At 43.1% G+C, this 21,932-nt stretch overlaps 1 protein-coding gene across 1 annotated transcript; it reads left to right on the top strand.

Annotated features, from left to right (window-relative positions):
• Nucleotides 1–1,253: 1,253 nt before the first annotated feature.
• YWHAB (tyrosine 3-monooxygenase/tryptophan 5-monooxygenase activation protein beta) lies at nucleotides 1,254–21,264 on the top strand. The gene is made up of 6 exons (XM_061207860.1): nucleotides 1,254–1,457; nucleotides 14,232–14,534; nucleotides 16,750–16,873; nucleotides 17,718–17,881; nucleotides 18,909–19,004; nucleotides 19,301–21,264. The coding sequence occupies exons 2-6, from the start codon at nucleotides 14,235–14,237 to the stop codon at nucleotides 19,355–19,357; spliced, it is 741 nt and encodes a 246-aa protein (XP_061063843.1). The 5' UTR covers nucleotides 1,254–1,457; nucleotides 14,232–14,234; the 3' UTR covers nucleotides 19,358–21,264.
• Nucleotides 21,265–21,932: the final 668 nt, after the last annotated feature.

Here is a 21,932-nt window from a genome sequence, read left to right as displayed (position 1 = left end):
TGTTGCCAGACAAGGCAGAGACGGCAGATTTCTGTTCACAAAGAAATCTCTGTCTTTAAAAAATGTTGGCAACTAACACAAAAGGTTTAGAAAGACTGAAAGCTGGCATATTGGGAGGATAAGGAATCATCCAGTTGAACTGGGGGTTTGTGTTGGGGAAGAACTAGCAGGGAGAGAAGCTGAAGGATAAGGGTAGCTTCTGGAGAACCTTGATTGTCGTACTCAAGGAGCTTATCAATTGTCTTCTAGGTCTGAGTAATCACCAAAGGATTTAAGCAAGAAAAGGACACAATCAGAATGGGGTTTTTCAAAGATCACTTTGGCAGTTGATGGGAACAGGACTGAGGGTGGGGTGATGTGTCAGAAGTTGATCAATAAGCTAACTAAAGGTAAAGGAGAATTGACAAAGGCCATTTACTTTGTTTTATCTCCTACCAGGCTGTAAACTCCAAGACAGCAGGGCCCTGTCTGTCTTGTGTCTCCAGCACTAAACATAAAGCCTGCTTAATAAATATCTGCCGAAAAGAATGAATGAAAGGGAAGGAGTAGAGGTGAGGCATTTTGAAAAACTGCCTTGGGAAGAGCAGTCACAGGAGTGGGGGGCCCGTGGAGACCTGGTTCCTTTCCTTAAGCTTCCTCTAAGATCTTGGGGAGGGGTATTCAATTAAGAGATCACACACACAGGGTTCCAAGAAAAGGCCTTTGCCGGTCCAATTCCTGGCCTCCTCAGTCCACAAAAGGAGGAAATGATCAGTACCTTGAAGGACTGAAGGGAGGACTAAGCGAAAATTTAGGGATGAGCAATATCTGTCCTTCCCTAAATCCAGCATTCCCAAAGCACACAGCAAAAGAGGACTGACTTCTACCTCCGACCTCGTGACGATTACTTTTTGGGTGGGGTGGGACCCAATGACCTCGGAGACTCTGGGCCTGACGCGGGCGACTTCCAAGCCTAAGCCTCAGGCCCGCCGAACCCCAAACCTCGCCCAGTCTCCCTGGTTCCCACACGTCCCCTTTCTAGATTCCCCCTCAGCTCCGCCTCCGCTCCTTCCACCTTCTCTTTCCTCTCCCCGCCCCCATTTCCGTCCCCCTACGCCCGCCTCCTCCTTGCTCCCGGCCCTGACCCCCGCCCTCCACCGGCCGCAGCATCCCAGCTCTCAACTCTCCCTCCTCCCTCGGTCGGCGCCCCTCTCGGGCGGCCGGGGCAACCCCGTGCCCCGCTCGCCCAATGAGGAGGCGGCGCAGGGGCGGGGCTCGGGCCAGAGCGGAAGTGGTGACCGGAGCGGAAGTGGAGCCGCCGCCACCGCCGCCGCCGCCGCCGCCGATTCCGGAGCCGGGGTAGCTGCTGCCGCCGCCGCCACTGCAGCCGCCGCCGGAGGAGTGGGCTTGGAAGGAAGCGGTCACTGCGCCCGGAGCTCCGCTCGCAAGCGTCTTTGCCCCCCTGCAGTCCTCCCACAGTGAGTGCGGCGCGGGGTCCGCCTGGGGTCCCCGGGGGCCCAAGCCCAAAGCTCCCCCACCACCGGCGGCGGTGGCGACGAGGGCGACCCCGCGGGTGGGCCCTCGGGGCGGTGGCGCGCGGCCTCCTTGGCCCCGTGCGGCCGCTTGCGACGCGGGCTCGGCCTCGCCGCGGCCCCTCCCTGTTTCCGGGGCCGGGCCCTTCGTTCTGGGAGAGGCCCGGGCCGCCCTCGCCGCCTGCCTCCCTGCCCGGCGGGCGGGGTGCGGTGCCGTACCGGGCCGGAAGGGACATCGGGCCGCGGACCCCCGACCCTCCCTCACTACCCAACTTCGATCCCCGCGCGACCCCTCCCTGCGCCTTGAGCGGCCAGAACCGACCCTTTCAGCCCTGTCACCCCTGCTCCTCGCTTTCCGGTTTCCACAAATGAAAATGTAACCAAATGCGGGCGAGCTCTTGATCCCCAATGCCCCTGCTCGACTCCCGCTGGTTGGGTAAGGGGTTTAACCTTGGAAGAGAGCAGAGGGAAAACCCCCTCCCACTTTGCAGTAAAGCCATTTCATCATCGTTCGCTGGTTTGGGAGCCTGGCAGGACCCGAGATTCCCTGGGAGGCACAGGGTTGAGGTTTGAATCAAGAAAATGCATTTGTTGGAACTGGTTACTGAGTCAGGCGGGATCCCCAGGAAAAAAAATGTCGGAAGCTGAGAATCGGAATATTTTCCCACGGTATTTACCGTCATTTAATGCCAGAGTCTTTTGTGTCCTCGCCCCAAATTCCCCCATACTGTGTGTTAGCACGTTTTTAGGACTGAAATTTTCCTGGTGGCCTCCCTGGTGGTGGCGAAGGGGTGGGAGTGATTAGGCCCCTTTTCTGCACAAGATGAGTACATCTTTGTCTATTGCAAATGGAGAACTCACATGTAGTGGGGTTTTCAAAAGTGGCAGTATTGGTAAGACAATTCGCCAGCCTTTCTGTAAAAATTCCTGTCTCTTGTCCTTGCCGTCACTGCTTTTCCCTTTGGTAAGGCTAGATAGCATCAGGTTCTGATTTTACTTGCCCTGTGTGAGAGACAGAATTTGGCAAGATGTTGTTATGAACATATAAAATCAGGCGGCCACAGGAGCCAAAACAGAAAGATGAAGCACTTGGGAGAATATGAAAAATTGTCTGCATTTCTCACTCTGTCTCAATTGTTCGTATGAAACCACACACATACGCAGTTTATAGAACTAGACACATGGGTACTCAGCTTTTTGCCTTTTCATGTTAGAAATTTATATGTGTTAATGATTCTCGGTCATTTCCTTCTTGACTGCTTCTAGGACACCCCATTTCTTATTTAGGAATATATCAGTTGCCGGAACCCTCATTTTTCTAGGATCTGTGTCCTTAGCACACATGGTGAGGGTAAAACCTGTTAGTTTTTATTGGACCCAAGTTAGAATTTTACAAGTGATCTTCACAGTGGAAGGCTAATAATCCAGTAGCAACTGCTGAATTGTTTCCCAAGCCTCTCCTTTCAGTGAGATGAGAAACCATTCACCCATGTTACAGATGAAGTCCTTATGAGAAATGAGATGATCTGACCTAGACCACACACCTGGTTTCCAGGTGGAATCTCCTGTTTCATCAGTAGCAAATATTTACGGCCTGTCAGCCCCTGGAGTACGGCTCCTACCCTGTAATCTTCTGTACATTTCCCATCATGCCGTGCTTGTGTTACGTTGGAGCCATTTTAGAACCCGAGCTCTGTGGATCAGGGAAGCAGCCTCCACAAAACCAGGCTGAGCACATTCCCCTAATGCTAGTTCTGGAGGCAGAGTCTCCAGAGGTTTGGGCCACTGCAAAAAGTGCATTTTACCCATTTGGCTGTGGATATAGAAGCAGAAGGAGCACTGGACGTGGAGTCAGATAAATTTGATTCCGCTCTTGCCTGCAGCATTTTCTAGCAATGTGGTCTTCGGTGTGCTGCTTAATCTCTGGTTCCTGGTTTCTCTGTCTCCAGAGTTGTCAAGAGACCTTTTTACAGACTGTAAATTGTTAAATATAAGCTTTCGGTTTTGTGTTTTAATCGCAGAGTTCACTGTTAAGGGCTTTTTTCCCCCTTGGTTGCATTCTACTTTGTATACATGTTGCTTTCAAAAAATGATACATTATTCTGGAACAGTTTTGTGTAGAGCATCTTCAGTCTTTCTGAGCCCATTTTCTCATCTGATCAATGCAAATGGTAATAGTCTTTGATGTATTATTGTGACAAACTCAATAATTAAAATAAGGGTGTGAGATATACCAGATGTTTAATAAATGTTGCTTGACTACATTCCTGAATATACATATATATGCATAAGACATATGTACATATGCTGTAGAGCATAGGCACATATAAAGTCCTTCCATATGATTTATTCATCAACTGATGAGGTAGCATCAAGCTGTAATAATAATAGCTACCATTTGTATGGGCCAAGCTTTGTTCTGAGCACATTACACATATTAACTGAGCCTTCATAACAGCCAATGATAGGTAAGTACTGCTAGCCCCATTTTACAGTTGAGGAAACTGAGGCACAGAGAAGTTAAATAATTTTCCTGGGGGCATACTCACACACAGCACTGGGTAAGTGCTGGAGCCAGGAATCAAACCCAGGCAGTCTGGCTCTAATGATAGATTTCTACTTGTGGTAGAACAACACATGTATATCTTTCATGTGAATACCATCTAGTAGTTAATTTTTCTTTACCCGTATCTTATTCAAGTAAATGTGTTTGGACAGCAATCTTAGCTATTTTTGGAAATAGATATAATGTTGTTTCTTGGGGGGGGGTAGTATATTTATTCTGGCATACAGGGAAGATACTGCTGGTGTGCATTAGGAAGCAAGCTTGTGAAAAACCCAGTTTTTCTAGTATTTGCTTCATACTAGGGAGAAAATTCATCAGCTACTTTGTTGCACCCTGATTTATCCAATCCTAGGTTCTAGTAGAATTTGGTCAAGACCAAGTATCTATATCTACCTAAGTAGAGAAAGAATTCTAAATTACAATGTCCTATTATGCTGCCTGCTCTTTCAGTGGCATCAAACTAAGCAGTTTTCCTTAAATGAGGGTACCATAGAAAATGAACTAAAATTTACTTGTAAAGGGAATTTAAGTTCCTAGGTTCCTACATTTTTCTAAGGACAGGTGACCACAATTCACACTAGCTAGGAGGCAAGAAATTAGTTGTATAATAGCAATTTTTAAGCTTTAAAACCATCTTGGTCTCTACATGAATAGATCCTAGTCTTCTCTGTGTCATTATGGAGAAACTCACAGAGCTGGATTCTGAGGGAATTTTTCTAAAGGGACTACTTAACTTAGGAAAAATGGATGAAAGTACTTTCTGTTCTGTCATGTGTATGCTAAAAGCCAATCATCTTTCCGCTTTCTCTGCTAAAAGATCTTCTAACATAAGCATAATTATGTGTTTCTGATACTTACAATGAGATGAAATTGATTGATGGCCTTAAGATCAAGGCATTTCCAGCAGACTGTAGGTTAGTAAGGTGACTTTAAAATAATCTGGCCAGTCCTCTATTGTGTAAGTTTTTTCCTGTACTGGTTAGTTTATTTCATTGTTTTCCCTAAGAGACCCAACAATAAAAGTTATTTCTGAATGGCCTTGACCAGAGCAGAGATTGGAGGAGACAATAAAGTTGATATGAGCCCCGGCCATTGTTATTGTTTGCCCACAAAGCTCACCTTAAAGCTTGTTTGACAGTCTGATGAGTTTTTGACATATGCTGTTTTAAACTAATTTTATTTTGATTTTTAAAGCTAGATAAATTAAGTCCAGTTCTCAAACCTCACTGTAATAACTTTGTGTGGTTCTTCAAAAAAGTGTCATTCTCTCTTTTCCTTAAGTAATCATTAAGAATCATATTGATCTTTAGGAGGCGGTGCTGCACAGAGGAAAGAGCGTGTACCAAATATACCTGTGTAACAGGTTATTGGGACAATGACATCTACCCCTTAGGATACTTAAGATTAAAGGAATTGATATAAACCCCTAACTTTTTGCACATTTAGGCAGACCATAAATGATGGGTATTTTGTTGTTATTTACTAAACCAATAAGCTGGTGTGGCTTTTTGTATAACTAATTGGTTGGACTTTTGAATAGAGGAGTTCAAGGGCTTTTTGAAACTCAGTTTGAATCTATAAATATAACAATGGGTACCTGAGAAACGATTGGTCAGAGAGCATAGTGTTGTCTCCTGACTGGAGCTGAGATGGCTTTTTTCAAAGAATAGTCTAAGACAGAGTTTAAATATAGTCTGTGTTTTATAGGTCAGAAGTGGTCTGCTTACCTCTGTCCACATAGGAAATAGCAGCCTTGTTCACTTTAAAAAACTGCATCCATTGATCAGGTAGTTTCACATTCAGTGTGGCAGGCATTGTGCTACATGTTGGGTGCCCAAAGATAGAAGTTTGGGTTCCTACCTTAAGCTCACAGTCCAATGTGGGAGCCAACAAAGACATTTACACTGAATTCTGATCAGTGCTACTTTAGAAATAGGCATATGTAAGTTAACATGTGCCTTCCTTTTAAAAGTCTTAGGGAAAGCCATCTGGATTGAAAAGAAATGAGGTGTGTAGTAAGTGTCCCTTCACTGGCTGACCGCTTGTAGACTTCTGTGCGGAATATACTGTAGCTGCCATTTTAGTGCTTACAGTGTGCAGAGTCTGTGCTAAATGTTTTGCATAATGATCTATTTTACTCCTTACAAGAACCCTCTTAGGTAGATTTGCCTATTTTATGCATGAGAAAACTGAGACTCACAAGAGATCAGGTAATCTATGGAGTTGGTGTGTAGTACTGGTAAATTGGACTGGGTTCCATTATGTTGGTGGGCCCAAAGCCTTTGAACCTATTCACAAGGTTGACCAATTAGATTATGAATCAGAATTAGCATATTTTAATTTTTTATTCTGTTCCATTGATCACTTCAAGCCAAGAGGTCAATTTATTGTCATGTCTGCTATTGATTCACATTGTATGACCTTGGGCATATATCACTTAACACCTCCATTGTTTCAGGTTTAATTCTGGCTAATTGGACATAATTAACAATGATATTCAACAACTGATATGAAAGAAGGAAGGGATTTTGAAGTAGAAGTGATGTTTCCCTCCACAATTCAGTGTTGGCTGGATATCAGAGCTATTGCCTTTGTATTTTAGACATGCTGTGTTTCATTTTCTAACAAAGAGCCTGCAAGCATGTGAATAGAATGAAATTTATTAAAGGACTCTGAATTTTGTGTGTAGAATGGCACACAGACCCGTTTTTAGAGCGGGTGTTTTTCACTGGGTATTAAAATTCTTTAAGAGCCAGGAGTGCTTCATTTTTTCTTGGTAACGCCCACTAAACACCTGGTCCCACTGGCTCTCTCAGTCCCTCCCACGGTAGTCTGGCATCTGCTTTTCCTCCAGCAGAGTGACTCCAGGACTGTAACTTTGACTTGACGGTGCTGTGGGTGCTGTGGGTGCTGTGTCTGGGGTGGTCCGGCAGTGAATGCTCTTCAGAATTGACTGTCAGTTCCTTACCCCGTGGAACTTTTTAGCCTAGATTTTTTTTTTTTTTATAACATCTTTATTGGAGTATAATTGCTTTACAATGGTGTGTTAGTTCCTGCTTTATAACAAAGTGAATCAGTTATACATATACATATGTTCCCATATCTCTTCCCTCTTGCGTCTCCCTCCCTCCCACCCTTAGCCTAGATTTTTAAGGTGCTCCTGTCAGTTTCCTCTCTCCAGATTCTTAACTCTTCTCAGTTCCTCATCTACTTTGGCCTGTGATTTCTTTTTCATCTAGAAAAACATACATGCACTTGATTCATACACCTGTATTTCTTGTCCCTTCCTGGAGCCCCCTTTCCTGTCCTACACAGAACCCCTCCCACCCGTAAAACCAGTCAGGGCCCAGCCCCTTTGAAACGAAACCTCCTCCTTTGAATTCTACCTGGTTGCTTCTTCAAGGGGAAGCTTTAGAATCCTTAAATATGTCTGCCCTCCCTTCTCGTGTTCCTACCCTGAGAGTTTCAGCTCTCTGAGGGGAGGACCGTGCTATTCTGAACTCCAAAAGAGAGTTCTTGGAAATACTGGTAGTTTTTTCATTTGCAGTTATTTCAACACACATTAAATTATATACATTGTATTTTTGTGACGTAGCTTAAGAGTGAGAATATATGCCTATTTATTAAGCCTTTACTTTGACCAGTACTGTCTAGGCATTTTATGTATATCATCTTATTTGATAGCTATTAATGTTTCCTTTTAACATTTGAGGAAACTGAGATTCGGAGACATTATTTTAAAAATTACCTAATTTCTCTTTAGAAGCCCAGATTTGTTGTATGTAGGGCTTTCCTAAAAACAGGTCCCACTCATACGGGTTTCATGTTGGAGCTTCAGTAATCCTGACACCTGGTCATGGAATCCTCGTTTTAAATTTCTAGCAAATTATTAAACTCAATTAAAGCTCAGTATTTTAGAATTGAGCATGTTCTTTTCCTTGAAAACAAAACGTAGCTGAAAGTTAATACTTCTCAAGGCCACATTTCATAAGGTCCTTTGCAGTGCCTTTTTTTTTTAATATGGATTAGCAATGGATAGTCATTTTTATTTTAATTTTTGTCCCTTCTTATTCTTGGATGTCTCCTTCTGGCCACTGGGAAATGACCTCTCAGGATTCTGCCCTGGGCTAGAAAAATATCCCTTAGGCAAAGAGTTGAGATAGAGGGGCTAGGTTGGTTCATATATACTTTTGTTTTAGCATTCACTGTCTGATTTAGGGTTTCATTTATTTATCCTGTTATTTTATGGGCACCTTTAGAATTACTCCTCATAACATTCTTTAGGGGATATTTTACAAAAATGGAAGACTGTTGTGCAGCTCCCGCCACCCCATACCTCTGTAACAGATCTTTCTAAGACATTAAAGACATCCCTTCTTTTGATGGCTATGTAATCTTTGCCAGCTGTGTCTTTTCAGCCATTCCCCTGTTGGATATCTAGACGGTTTCCCATTCTCCACTAAGCAGTTGCTGGTTTAATCAGCAAATGCTCCCCAGTCCTCTGAAGTGCTGCCTGCAGTGACTGGGAGAGATAGACGCCCGTGCTTGAGAGCATGTCAGCATCTTCCTGATCTGGGAAATCTCTTGGTCCACTGCAGGGTTAGACCTCTTGTGGCCTCTCATACATTTGTCCCCTCTGGTATCTTGACTCTGTGCCGTTAGTGCCAAGCCTGATGAGGAGACTGTAGCCTTTTAAGGCTTTTTAGGAGCAAATGAAGGCTCTCTTGCCAGTGTTTTTCTTGGTGGGTCCTCAGTTCAAAAGTCTCAGGAGAAAAGTAGGCCCTGATTATAAACCATCACTACTTGGCGCCTCTTAATGAAATCAGGAACTAATGAATGAAAGTGTTACAGTTGGGACTTCCCTGCTGGCGCCGTGGTTAAGAATCTGCCTGCCAATGCAGGGGGACACAGGTTCGAGCCCTGGTCCGAGAAGATCCCACACGCCGCAGAGCAGCTAAGCCCGTGCGACACAACTTCTGAGCCTGCGCGCCTAGAGCATGCGAGCCACAACTGCTGAAGCCCGTGTGTCTAGAGCCCGTGCTCCGCAACAAGAGAAGCCACCGCAATGAGAAGCCTGCGCACTGCAGCGAAGAGTAGCCCCCGCTCGCTGCAACTAGAGAAAGCCTGCATGCACGCAGCAACAAAGACCCAATGCAGCCAAAAATAAATAAATAAATTTATAAAAGAAAGTGTTACAGTTAACAAGTGTGTCCATTTTTCAGGATGTTGAGGGGTGGAGTCTCATCAGGAACGTTACATCGTAACATATTCACTTCCTGTACAAGATTAATTAGACTTGTTTTTCCTTCTCATGGGTTGTCTCTTTTTTTTTTTTCTTAATTCCAAGCTCACATTTATGGGCTAAAACAGTGATGTGTAGGTACTGTGAGAGGAATAACAGCACTTCCAATTTGTTGTGCACTATGCACTTTTTTAAAAAGATTTCCACATTTATTATCCTTTCATTCCCTGCACCTCATCTTCAGAGCACCTCTCCTGAGGTAGCTGCTGTTGCCTCCAGTTCAGAGGTTGGAAGACTGAGACCGACCGAGCTCACACGGCTGTGTAGTGGCAGCCTCCGCGCTTACACACAGGCCTCTTGCCACACCACGTACAGGTAGCCTCCCAGTAATGACCTGCTGAAAAAATTCACAGATATTTATTTGAGTATTAGTTTTGTACTTGGCAAAGTTCTAGGCATTAGATGAGAAACGAATGTGAAGCTTTCCTTTGAGGACATACACATGTAACACTGTTTGTAAATGGTACACCACTCATTACTTGGACCATAGAACATATAGAATGGAGGCCTAGAGAAGCCTGGACTGTGTAAGAGGCTACGAGTGTGTTTGGATTCGTGGGCAGGGTAGATCAGTGGGGGCTGGGATATTCAAGGAAGGCTTTCTAGCCCTAGATGGATGGATAGAGTTTACATAGGCAGGGAGTAAATGGGGCTTTCTAGATGAAGGGAACTACTGAAGTAATTTCAGGCAGGTTTAAGCATGACGATTAAGGGTATTCGGTGATGTCCAGCCTGCAAGAAAGGTACCTGTTGGAGAACAGTGGATGAGAAAGCCTAATAGGTACAGAGGAGCCAAATTATGAAGGACTTGGCAAGCCAGATAAGAGTTTAGATTGGGTGGAGTAGCCAAAAGAGAGTCATCCGAAGTTGCTGAGTAAGAGTCCGGGTATGACTAAGGGTAATTTTGAAATCAGGTGCAGAGGTACATGGAGTGGGGTACAGATGGAATGAGGACGTAATGTGCTTGTGAAGAATAGGTGCTTTGAATTATTTGAGAAGAGACAGAACTCTACCAAATTTGCAGCTTTAGGGTCTGCTCGCTCATTCAGCGAAAATTTGTTCATGCCGATTCTGTGCGAGGTGCTGCGGGGGGTGTGCCCTAAAGGAGTTGATGGTGTGGGAAGGGGCGTACGCGATATAGACAGATAATTGTAGTGCTGAAGAAATGTGCTGAGACGTTAAGAGAAGTATAGATGCAGTGCTCTGTGAGAATATTTTCAGCTTAGAGCAGTGCTGTCCGACAGACACAGGATGTGAGTCCCACGTAATTTAAAATTATCTGGTAACTGCATTTTAAAAACGGGGAAAAAGGATGGAATCAATTTTTGTAATTAAAAAAAATTTAACTCCAGGGATTTCCCTGGCGGTCCAGTGGTTGGGACGCGGCGCTTTCACTGCCGTGGCCCAGGTTCGATCCCTGGTTGGGGAGCTAGAATCCCGCAAGCTGCGCAGTGTGGGGGCCCCCGACAAAAAAAATTAACTCCGTATATCCAAGACGTTTCCGTTTTAACATGTGGCCAGTGGCTGTCTGATTAGACAGCTTAGGTTAAGCGGCCTAAGAAAGGTTTCATAGAGGGGATGCCATCTGAGCCGTGCTCTGAAGAATTTTATATGCAGAATAAACGGGAAAGGACATTCCAGGCAGAGGGATGGCTTGGTGAGCACAGACGCAGAGATGGAGAAGCATGTGTAAGAAAACCATTTTGACAGAAGCACCTGCTGTGCAGAAGGCATGTTTTGGGAGAAGCCTGGGGAGATAGCTTGGAAAACCTTCACTAACCGGAGGAAATCTGACTCTCCTGTCAATAGTAGGGAACTGTAAAGGATTTTGAGCAGGACGTGACTTGATCAGAACTTTAAAATGGTTCTGATAGCAGATGTGAAGGTTAAAGGTAATGAGAGGCTGAAAGCAGTGGGACTAGGGAAAGATGATGGGTGGGAGGTTTATTAGGGATGTAGAAATAGGAACACTTTCGTTTCTCCCTTGTCTGCTGCCTTCCTCCAAACCGCTGGGTGTTGTGTAACCCATTTCCTGTTGAAATTGGTCTAGCTGCTTCAAAATCCATGTTATATAAGTCAAAAGTTATGTAAGCAGTAGGTATCAGGACATTTAGCTATGGATTTTGTTTGTTGTAAGTTGTTGGGGGTGTGTGTGTGTGTTTAAAAATTTTTAAATAGATGACTACATTCTTTAAGACATGCATTCAGTTTTACCATATCATCATGGTTCTCAGTCTCCAAGAGCTCTTGCAGTGATCCCAAAGAAGCCTGAAATAGTTGGCCCCAAACGGGAAAGGCCACATTTTATTTTGAGAAATAGGGCGTGTACATTTGGGAGGTCCCAGGGAGTCGTCAGGATTCTTGGGAGAGAGATGACTTAACTTTTAATGTTTGGGAAGAGGAGAAGTCGGGGGTTGAGGGGACCTTAGTTGAGGGGCCTGGTAGAGCCAAAGAGTTTCATGGCATCCCTTAGGCGGTGCTAATTGCATTTCGCTATTACTCTTTTGTAATACTGCATGGGATAGCTTAGCTTTGAATTGGCTTTGACCAGGACTTTTATTAATTGGAATCTTTCCTGGGTAGAGTTGCACAGGTGCTGTTTCTGTACTTTGGAGTGGGCCACTAGGTGACTTCTAACTCTGAATTAGTCTGCAAACCGGAAAACTTCTGAAGTTCGTTGAAAGTTGGCTTCCCTCTGCCTCTCACTTTTAGGGACCATAAAGTAGGGTTGTTTAAAGATGGAGATAGCATCCTGATCAGAAAGACGTTACGATTGAGAAAGTTAGACGTACGGAGGAAGTATATAATTTTAAGAGGATGAATAGTGTATTTGCTATGGACTTTGTATTAGAGTAGGACTAGATTGTGTTGTGTGTTGGTAACAAGCAGCCCCCACATCTCAGTGGCTTCACGTTGCACGTCCAGTGCGGGCCTGCAGGGGTCTCTGTACTGCATGGTCACTCAGGGACTCAGGCTGCAGAAACTGTTGTTTTGTGACAGCACCATCTAGATCACATGGCTGCCGTGAGAGAAGAGAGCCTCGCGTGGTTTTTTGCAGTTTCAACACCTGGAAGTAGCGTCATTTATGCTTGTGTTTCATTGGACAGAACTAACTGTATGACCCCTCCGAAGTGCAGAAGGGTTGCTGGGAAATGTAGGAGAGCGGATGGATTATTATCTCTGTTGTAGTCTCTTTCTGGTGATGTGGGTGAAGTCAGACGGATCAAGGTGAGATCTGCTTCAGAGTGTAAGGTTAGAATCAGCGAGCCTTACATAGGACACAGCTCTGAATATGATTTAGGTAATAAGTTGTGGGAAGAAAACTCACAGTTCTGAACTAGAGAACCAACTCTTTCTGAATTGTCTAGATTTAGGGTGTATCCTAAAATTGTCCTCCATCTAATAAAACTTTTTTTTGTGGTAGGGTCCTGTCTATAGAATTTCTCCCTTGAAAATACAGAAATGACTTTTGAGGTGAAGCCACAGTCTTAAATTGTGATACAATGTATAAAGTGATGAAAGAATTTGTTTTAAAAATATTGATATTCTTACCACTCTTTAAAGTATTTTATCTTTTTAAACCTTAAGATATTAGTGTATTTTTACACTGTGGCACAGGTGGATATACAATTGAAATTTAAACCAACAGTACATAAAACTAACTCTTATTGGTTAATAAATAATTTTTTAGCTACGTGTTATCCAAAAATTATTGCACTCTATTAATGGTGATTATTATAGTGGGGAATTGACTAAGGTGAGGTGAATTATTTAAGAGGTATTCACTGATTGGTGTATAGAGGGTTTGATAAAATGATAAACTGAAATCACTAAGATTTTTGTCTATTTCAGGAAAACTTTTATGCAAACTCAATTATGGTTTGCATTTCTGTTGCTGTGCATCTTGGTGAATACACCCATATCTCTTGCAGCCTGTACCACGTACAGAGTTAGTGCTTGATATTTGTGTATAATGTCTAGACTTTTCACAGTGCCTTCACATAGATGAGGTCATTCGCGCCTCACAGCGGCCGCTGGAGAGTTAGTTGGGAATATTCTTATTCTCCAGTTAGGAAACGGAAGCTCTCGGAGGCTGAGTGATTTGACCAAGGTCATGCCGCTTGTAAGTAGCAGAGCTGGTGCTAGGTAGAGCCAAATCTGCCTGCCTCAAGTCTGTGCTCTCGTGGACAGTGTGTCCTTGTAACAAAGTTAGTGCGTTGCAGAAGATGTGATAAAAATGGCTCCTATTTTTTAGGTACCTGTTGCTTCATGGGCACTGCCAAATATAACACTGAAAGTCATATCTTTTGCTTTAAGATTGATTGAAACAGTCGTCCCACTTCAGGTGTTTTTCCACATACTGTGGGGAAAAACAGCAAAACCAGATAATTCTTGAAAGAAGAAAAGGACATATATTTAATATAAGCTTCTAAAGAATTAAGCCGTCTCTGTGCATTGAGGAGGCAGATTAGGAAAGTGGAAGAAAACAACTCGAGAGACAGAGACTTGAGTTTGAGTTCTGGCTCTCTACCACCTCCTAGCCCTGGGCACACCACTTGCCTCCTCTGAACCTCCATTTCTTCACCTCATAGAGGGGGGCGGGATTGTTGTGAACATATCTGCCCTGTAGGACTGTTGGGAAAATGGACCAAAATAGTAAAAAAGACCATAGCAAAGAACCTTACCCTGCAGGCGCTCATGCTCGATATTACTGAGGGCATTTGGAAGTAGATGCTTCCCATTTAGGTATGTTTCCTTCCAGATGGTTTGGAAGAAGATTCACGCGTGCATTTCCTGGGCCCCGAAGCCTCACATTCGCTTTCTCTCTCTCTTTCTCTTGCTCTTGTTCTAGGGAATGACCATGGATAAAAGTGAGCTGGTACAGAAAGCCAAACTCGCCGAGCAGGCAGAGCGCTACGATGACATGGCTGCGGCCATGAAGGCAGTCACGGAGCAGGGGCACGAGCTCTCCAACGAGGAGAGAAACCTGCTGTCTGTTGCCTACAAGAATGTGGTCGGTGCCCGCCGTTCTTCCTGGCGTGTCATCTCCAGCATCGAACAGAAAACAGAGAGGAACGAGAAGAAGCAGCAGATGGGCAAAGAGTATCGTGAGAAGATCGAGGCAGAGCTGCAGGACATCTGCAACGATGTTCTGGTAAGCGGCCAGTGTCCCTGTTCTAAACAACGATTTCTAATAGTATTCATTTCATGTACGAATGCGAACTCTCAAACAGCTCGTGAGAGAAAAGTGTCTGAATATACTGGGAAGCTGCAAACCATCTGCAGCTAAGTTTTAAGCATGTGATGTGATTTTTTTCTTACCTCTTACCTGATCAGAGGTTGCTCGTCTCTTATGGAGTATTTTCCTCTCCTTTCCAAAGACCTCTGAAAAACAGGTACATTTGGTCAGCATCCCTCCATCTTTTCTTTAGAAGTTGAGGCCAGAGAGGCAGGATTTTTGATAGATGCAGCCACAGAGAGGCTCTTCTCTGTATTAGTCTGATGGCAGTGCCATCTCCAGTAGGGGAGAGAGGAGCAGAAAGCCGACCTGCCTTTTAGCCTCTCCCCAGTCCCTGCACAGCGTAGAGTCCAGTTTTTGTCTGAAAGGTAGCCGCGTCCATCAGTTCGGGCCTGCATTCCGAAGGCAAATCAGAAGTGGTTTGGGGATTCTCCTCTCTGGTGTTTTATATAAGCCTTAGTCAGACGACTGATTCCTAACTGCTTTCCCTGGAGCCACCATCTGGGGTTGGATGGGAGGGGCGCATATCCTAGAGCAAATCATGATCATATTGTCTTTCCCTCACATCCTGAGCCCACTGGGAACTTTCTTTTTCTTCCAGGTGAAATCAGGTAAAAAAATGAACGGTGAGGGCTGCTTTGAAGGGAAAAGGAATTCACACTTGTGGATCTACCTCCTCCCCTGCTGGCTGCCTCGCCGAGTTACTGCCCTTGACACCTTTCTTTTGAAAACCAGCACAAAGCTGGTCAGCCTCCAGGCAGTACTCCTCATCCCTAACCCATAAGGAGTTACACCCTGTCTGTCTGCAAGGAATATTAAAACGACTGCTGCCCCCTGCATCTTCTCACTTTGATTGATTAAATCCCCTTACAACTAAGCTTTTGCATTGAGCTGCTCTTTTTGTTAGAGTCGTGGTGTAAGAGTGTCATGGCTAAATTTGTTGCCTGTTGGTAATTTGGGGGTTTGTTAACGGTGCACTAATTCCTGAATGTTAGGTACATCTGGTATTCAGATGAAGTATGGCATGCATTCCAAAGGCAAGAAAGTTCCCTAATTCCTGAACTGTAGACCAGCTTTTATGAGCATCTGAAAGAATGTGAAGAAAAGCATGGTACTTACTGCCTCTTAACCAGTTTTTCAGGATGCCACATTCTAAAACAACTCTTCGAAAATATTGCTCTGTATACGAAGCTTGGACTCCTTCAGAACTGCTTTTGTTGTAAGCATAAATGTTTAAAGGCATTTATTATTAATAATAGTATTAGCTACTTTTGGAGTGCTTACTGCGTGCCAGGCAGCGTGTTAAGCACTTTGTGAACGTTGGCTCATTTATCCTCATAAGTACGCTGGGAGGTGGCTATCATGCTTCCCTGTGTGTAGCTGAGGAAACTGAGGCTCAGGGCGATTAGGTCATTTGTCCAGGGTCATACAGATAGTAAGCAGCAGAGGAGGGATTTCTACCCAGGTCCGATCAATTCGAAACTTAGTTCTTGGCAGGTTTGCCCTATTATCACGTTTTTTTCTCCCAAAATGGAAAGATTTTTTTTTTTTTCCTCTAATTACAGAATTAATACAAGTTCATGTTTTTTTTTTAAAAAAAAAAAAGCACAGGGCAGAAGAGTATAAATAAGAAAATAAAAAATCACTTCTAATTCTACCACCTAGAGAACCATTATTAACATCTTGATAAATATTCTTCCAGACTCTTCCCTTAGGTATTTCCGTGCATGTACACATATCTATTTTAATATTAAAATAGGAGTCACATGGTTTTTATTATCTGCTTCCTCCCCCCCCCACCTCACCCCAGACTTCTTTTGGAGAACCTTTCCACGTTATCACAGTAGTTCTGCATCGTCATTTTTAATGCCTGTGTAGCATTCCATTGTATGGCTATACTTTAATCAACCCCTTATGGACGGTCAAAGTGATTTTTAATAGACAAATACTGGCATCTGTTATGATCTGGGCTAAAAACTATTTAAAACCTTTGGATGAAAATTACGATTTTTTTCAATCTTCCAAAAAAATTATTTAGAAGTGGTAGTGTGTATCTTGAATCTCAGACATAGTTTTAACATCTTGTAAGTAATATTTCCAGATTCTTAACAGAATGTGAATCACTTTTTAGGAGCTGTTGGACAAATACCTTATTCCCAATGCTACACAACCAGAAAGTAAGGTGTTCTACTTGAAAATGAAAGGCGATTATTTTAGATATCTTTCTGAGGTGGCATCTGGAGAAAATAAACAAAGTAAGTAACTTTTTTTTTTTTAAGAAATTTGACCAATAATGGAGCCAGTCTTCATAATAATTTTAAGTTTTTGCTTTGTTTGTAGTCAGAATTTAAAGGACCACAGCATTGTGCTGACCAGTGTTAAACAGGGTCATGGGGGTTGACAAATGTATCTAAGGGGCAAGTATGGAGGGCATTAAAAGTGTGGTGCAGTAGTGCATTTAAAGAGATCTTTATTTTAAGGATTATTTGGTAGCTCTCTTTTAGAGGTGAAACTTTAAAATGTTTGGTAGAACGAAACCACCATAGTAAATAGAGATGCATTTCTTTTGTCATGTACATGCATTGGTATAATGGTGACAATTATAGCTATGCTTTATTAAGCGCCTCCTGTGTGTCTCATTTATCCCTCACACAACGCTAGGAGTGTAGGTGGGAGTCTGTCCTTTTTTTCTGATAAGGAAACCAAGGCTCACAGAGATTTTCACTTAGTCCAAACCACACACTTAATGAATAAGAGTTGGGGATTCCAGCTTTGAGTCTGACTCTGAAGTCCATGATTTTTCCATCAGAGCTTATTGTTTTCCATGTTCTATCTTGTTCAGGGTTATTTCTGTGTTTCCTAACTGCTTTTGTAGACTTTGTCATCATGGTCTTTGTTTTTCCTCAAAGCATTTAATATGGTACTTGGATTAGAGTACACATTTAACAAAGGATTGTTAATCGAATGGTAGAGACACTGACCCTCGTTTGATAGCGCATGTGCTCCAGCCCAGTTTGGTAAAATAATTTGATAGTGGATCCAGCATATGATGCAATCTGTGAAAGACCCAACCTTTCATATTTTTTATCTTTCTTATAGCCACTGTGTCAAACTCCCAGCAGGCTTACCAGGAAGCATTTGAAATTAGTAAGAAAGAAATGCAGCCTACACACCCAATTCGACTGGGCCTGGCACTTAATTTCTCCGTCTTTTACTATGAGATTCTAAACTCTCCTGAAAAGGCTTGCAGCCTGGCAAAAACGGTGAGAAAGACCCTCTGTGGTTTCTCTTTTTTTTTTTTTTTTTTTTGGCAGATTTTTTTTTTAAATTTAAATTTATTTATTTTTTATTGGGGTATAGTTGTTTTACATTGTTGTGCCCTCTGTGGTTTCTGATCATAGTAAAACTGCTTGTGCTTTTTGGTACCATTTTTTAATTACCTGAACATAACTCATTGTCTTGGACTTTTGTGAAGATTTTTCCGGGGGCAGGAGTATATCTTTTATGGAATAAATACACACCTATTACTTCTTGACTTCTCAGTGCCTTCTGCTGATTTTTGTTTGTGTTGTTTGATTACTGTATTGGGGCTGGGGGTGGTTGTGGACAATCCAGGGAGAAGGTAGTTTGCTGTTTTTGTCACGCTTTGGACTGTAGGCCTCCACTGTATTGTGCATTGTCATCCTTGTACCAAGATTGGAGGTTATGGCTTGTAAAGGAAGGAAATCAGATCTTGTTTTCTTTGTTAACTGAATTACCTCCTGTCTTCTTTTGGTAACCCAGCTGCCTTTTCTACATATTTTTGTAGTCTTTCAATATGCACACTCTTTTAAAAATTTTTAGTTGGTAAAACTATGTGAAGTGAATGTTCAAAGTTCCGTTGCTTAATTGAATCAGATTTAGTGATGTGAACTTCTGTTCTCCGTTTATCCCTTGTATCCAGACCTTTTGAGTTTCAGCTTGAAGAAGAAGGGTGGATTACTAGAAATGTCTTTGGTAATTGAAAAATCATGTGAGTTTGCTTAGAATGAGTGTGCTGGGTTAACAGTAATACCTGTTGACTTAATAGGTAAAGGTCATATCTAGGAATATTTGTCATTTTTGGTTGACGCTTGATAAACCAGCATCATGTGTTTGCTGACATAACTAGCAAACAAGGTAACAATGACCTAGGTTCCCCCAAAGTACCGTACAGAAAGAGAAATGATAGTCACTTGTTAGCAGAAAAATATTGGGCTAAACTAGTTCCTAGGAACCTGTGACTTCTTTGCTGAAGGTTCTTTGTTTTAGGCATTTGATGAAGCGATTGCTGAATTGGACACACTGAATGAAGAGTCTTACAAAGACAGCACCCTGATCATGCAGTTGCTTAGGGACAATCTCACTGTAAGTACTGCTGATTCCATGAGTGCTTCTGGAGGGCTTCTAGCTTATTCCGATTCCTCTACCTCGTAATTCACTCTTGCCTAAGACTCAAGGGGATTTGTACCCTGTAAGTGTAGTTAAGTTTTTAAATTGGTTATAAATGCCTACTGAAGTTTTGACCTTTGCCATCACTGTCTGCAGTAATATAGGAAGAATTTTAAACAGTTGAATGAGATGAGATGATACACACTGGGCCACCTCCCTGAGGAAGCTTTTAGTAGCCCTACTTTGTTTATAGCTCTGTTTTTCTTTTGCAGCTGTGGACGTCCGAAAACCAGGGAGACGAAGGAGATGCTGGGGAGGGAGAGAACTAATGTCTGTCGTGCTTCGTGATCTCTTCAGTGTCACTCTGTACCCTCCACGTATATCCCTTTGTGCGATAAAAAAAAAAAAAAAAAGAATCGTACGTCGACTTTCAGTTTTTCACAGCCTCAGCCTAGCAAAAATGGTCCGTGGGATAAGCAGCTGGTATTTGTATCTAAAACTCAGATTGGTCACATAAATGCCACGGCATTCTGAAGTTTTGATTTCGAAGAACATTGACAGGATTACTGTGTGTTTAATTTTTTTAAAAAAACTGAACACTGTGATTATGGGGTTTTGTAATTTAGCAGAACTCTTACTGGTAGAAAACAAAATAGACCTGAATTATGTGTAACATTTTGGAAAGTTTAATTCAATTCAAAACAGTCACTGAAATACAGTTCCATTGTAAAGTTGTACAGAAAGTTATAGAGATTATATTGTGACACTGGGACTTGGAGTGAGACACCTCTAGTTTGGCATTCGAGTTTCATGGTAATTCACAGTGATTCTTCCTGTTCTGTTCAGGGCTTGTAGACACTTGACCCGTTGGGGCTGTTGCCACTCAAAGGTTCATGACTGCGGATGGCCACAGTGTCTTCCTCTGAGGACAGTCGAAGCCAGAAATTAACATTCTTGGTGGCAGATAACTGGCTTATGACACCATGCAGAGGTCCAGTGCTCACAGACCACACGTGATTCCAGCCCCTTTCCTACAGCAGCATGTTACTGATTGGCAACTTGTGCTTCCATAGTGGGATCTGTTTTTCCTGTAACCACGAGCTCAAGAAGGAAAAAAAAAAGCCGTGTATCTTATGAATGGCCTTATCTGTTTCCTGGGTAACACCTTTAAGAATAATGTTCTGCAGAGATTGCCTTTCACTTGAGGAGTAAGTACTCAGTCTTTGGGTTCTTCCTAGCTCGGGGCTTTAAAATTTTGAAATCTAAACATTCTTTCCCACTGTCCTTTTTGACTATTGACTTTGGTTTTCTCTTCTCTCTCAATTTCTGTCCTTCAGCTTCCTTACATTGTTTTCTTTGTGCATTCTCTTTCTCTTTGCCTTTTGCTCACAGTTTAGTACTAGATGAGCAGGGACAGGGGACCTGGAGGGGGTGAGGGATGTTGATGAGCACTTGGGTGAGCCGGCCTTGCTTCAGAGAGTTGAAAAGAGCTTCCCGCATCTCAGCTCTGTCTTCTTCCAGTTCTCACAACGGTGGTTGCTCTTCAGTCACACCAAGATCTGACTCAAAAAAGTATTTTTAAATATCCATGGTTTCTCCTTATATTGCAGCCAGCCCTGATGATGCTTGTTAGCACCTGTCACCAGCTCTCCCAAGTGTACCCATCCTGTCAAGTTCACAGACACGTTTCAACAAGACCCTGTAATGCAGGGAAGTTGCATGAACACTGCGATGGGGAGAGTTGGGAATAGCCAGGCCTACCAGTCTCACAGTATCCCCCCCCCTCCCCTGAACATTCCCCATAGCCGTAGTGTCCATCTGTTTGTCCATCTGCTGAAATGAGAAACATTCATGCACTGATTTCAAACAAACCAAAAGGAAAAAAAAGAAAAAAAAAAATCCCTCTCCTTTCTAGCTGAACAAAAATGTGCAGTTAATACTTGGCGCTTGAAAACGCAGTAGTGAGTGTGGAACGAGCCTGTCTGTATATCTGGTAGCTCTCTCTTGCTTTGTTTTTCCTCACCAGTATTCTGCCTCACGTTTGCTTCTGTGATGGTTATATTGCCTAGCAAGCACACCTGTGGTTGTGAAAATAGTATAGCAAAAAAGAAAAAACCCCGGTTATTGATGTACTCGATTTGTGTATGTCTTTTAAACAGTTCTAGTTTCCACCTTACACGGAATAATCAGGAAAAGTGTAAAAACTCAAAAATGAAATAAAAAATTTTATCAGTTAGTTGGCCTGTGCATTGATGTGTGGCGCCACCTGTATCACCACCAGAACTAGCTAACTGTTCTCATCACACTTACTTAGGGCTCTACTCTTTAAAAGGAGGGAGCAGCTTCATTTCATCCTTTAGAACCAGAAGTCGAGGGCCTGGGAAGAAATTGCCATGAATTAACACAGAGCCTGTCCACCTTCCACAACAAACCATCCAGGTGTTAGGTCCTCTCTGTGGCTTCTAAGACTTAATATGGACTGCTAACTTTGCATCCCACTCGCACAGCACCACCACCACGTCCTCTTTTTTAAAAAACTCAGATGTAACCAAGCCAGTGAGAGATGGTAGCGTAAGTCCTGGTCATCTCCAAGGTTATACGAGTCTCTCACCTGTCCTAAGATAGCCTGTGGCACCGAGTTTCCTCTTGGGATTTGCCCCCATCTAAAAACATCCACGTTGGGAATTCCCTGGTGCTCCAGTGGTTAGGACTTGGCGCTTTCACTCACAGGGCCCAGGTTCGATCCCTGGTCAGGGAACTAAGATCCTGCAAGCCACAGGGTGCAGCCAAAAAAAATTAAATACAAATAAAAACGTCCACATTCCCACAAGGATCGGGGAGGGGGTCATGACAGGGAGGTATTTAAGCCCCAGATTAGAATTGGTTGTTACTTTCTTGCTAGTA

Source organism: Eubalaena glacialis, chromosome 13 (assembly GCF_028564815.1).
Source record: "Eubalaena glacialis isolate mEubGla1 chromosome 13, mEubGla1.1.hap2.+ XY, whole genome shotgun sequence".
NCBI classification, from domain to species: Eukaryota; Metazoa; Chordata; class Mammalia; order Artiodactyla; family Balaenidae; genus Eubalaena; species Eubalaena glacialis.
This window is presented reverse-complemented; position numbering and strand designations above follow the sequence as displayed.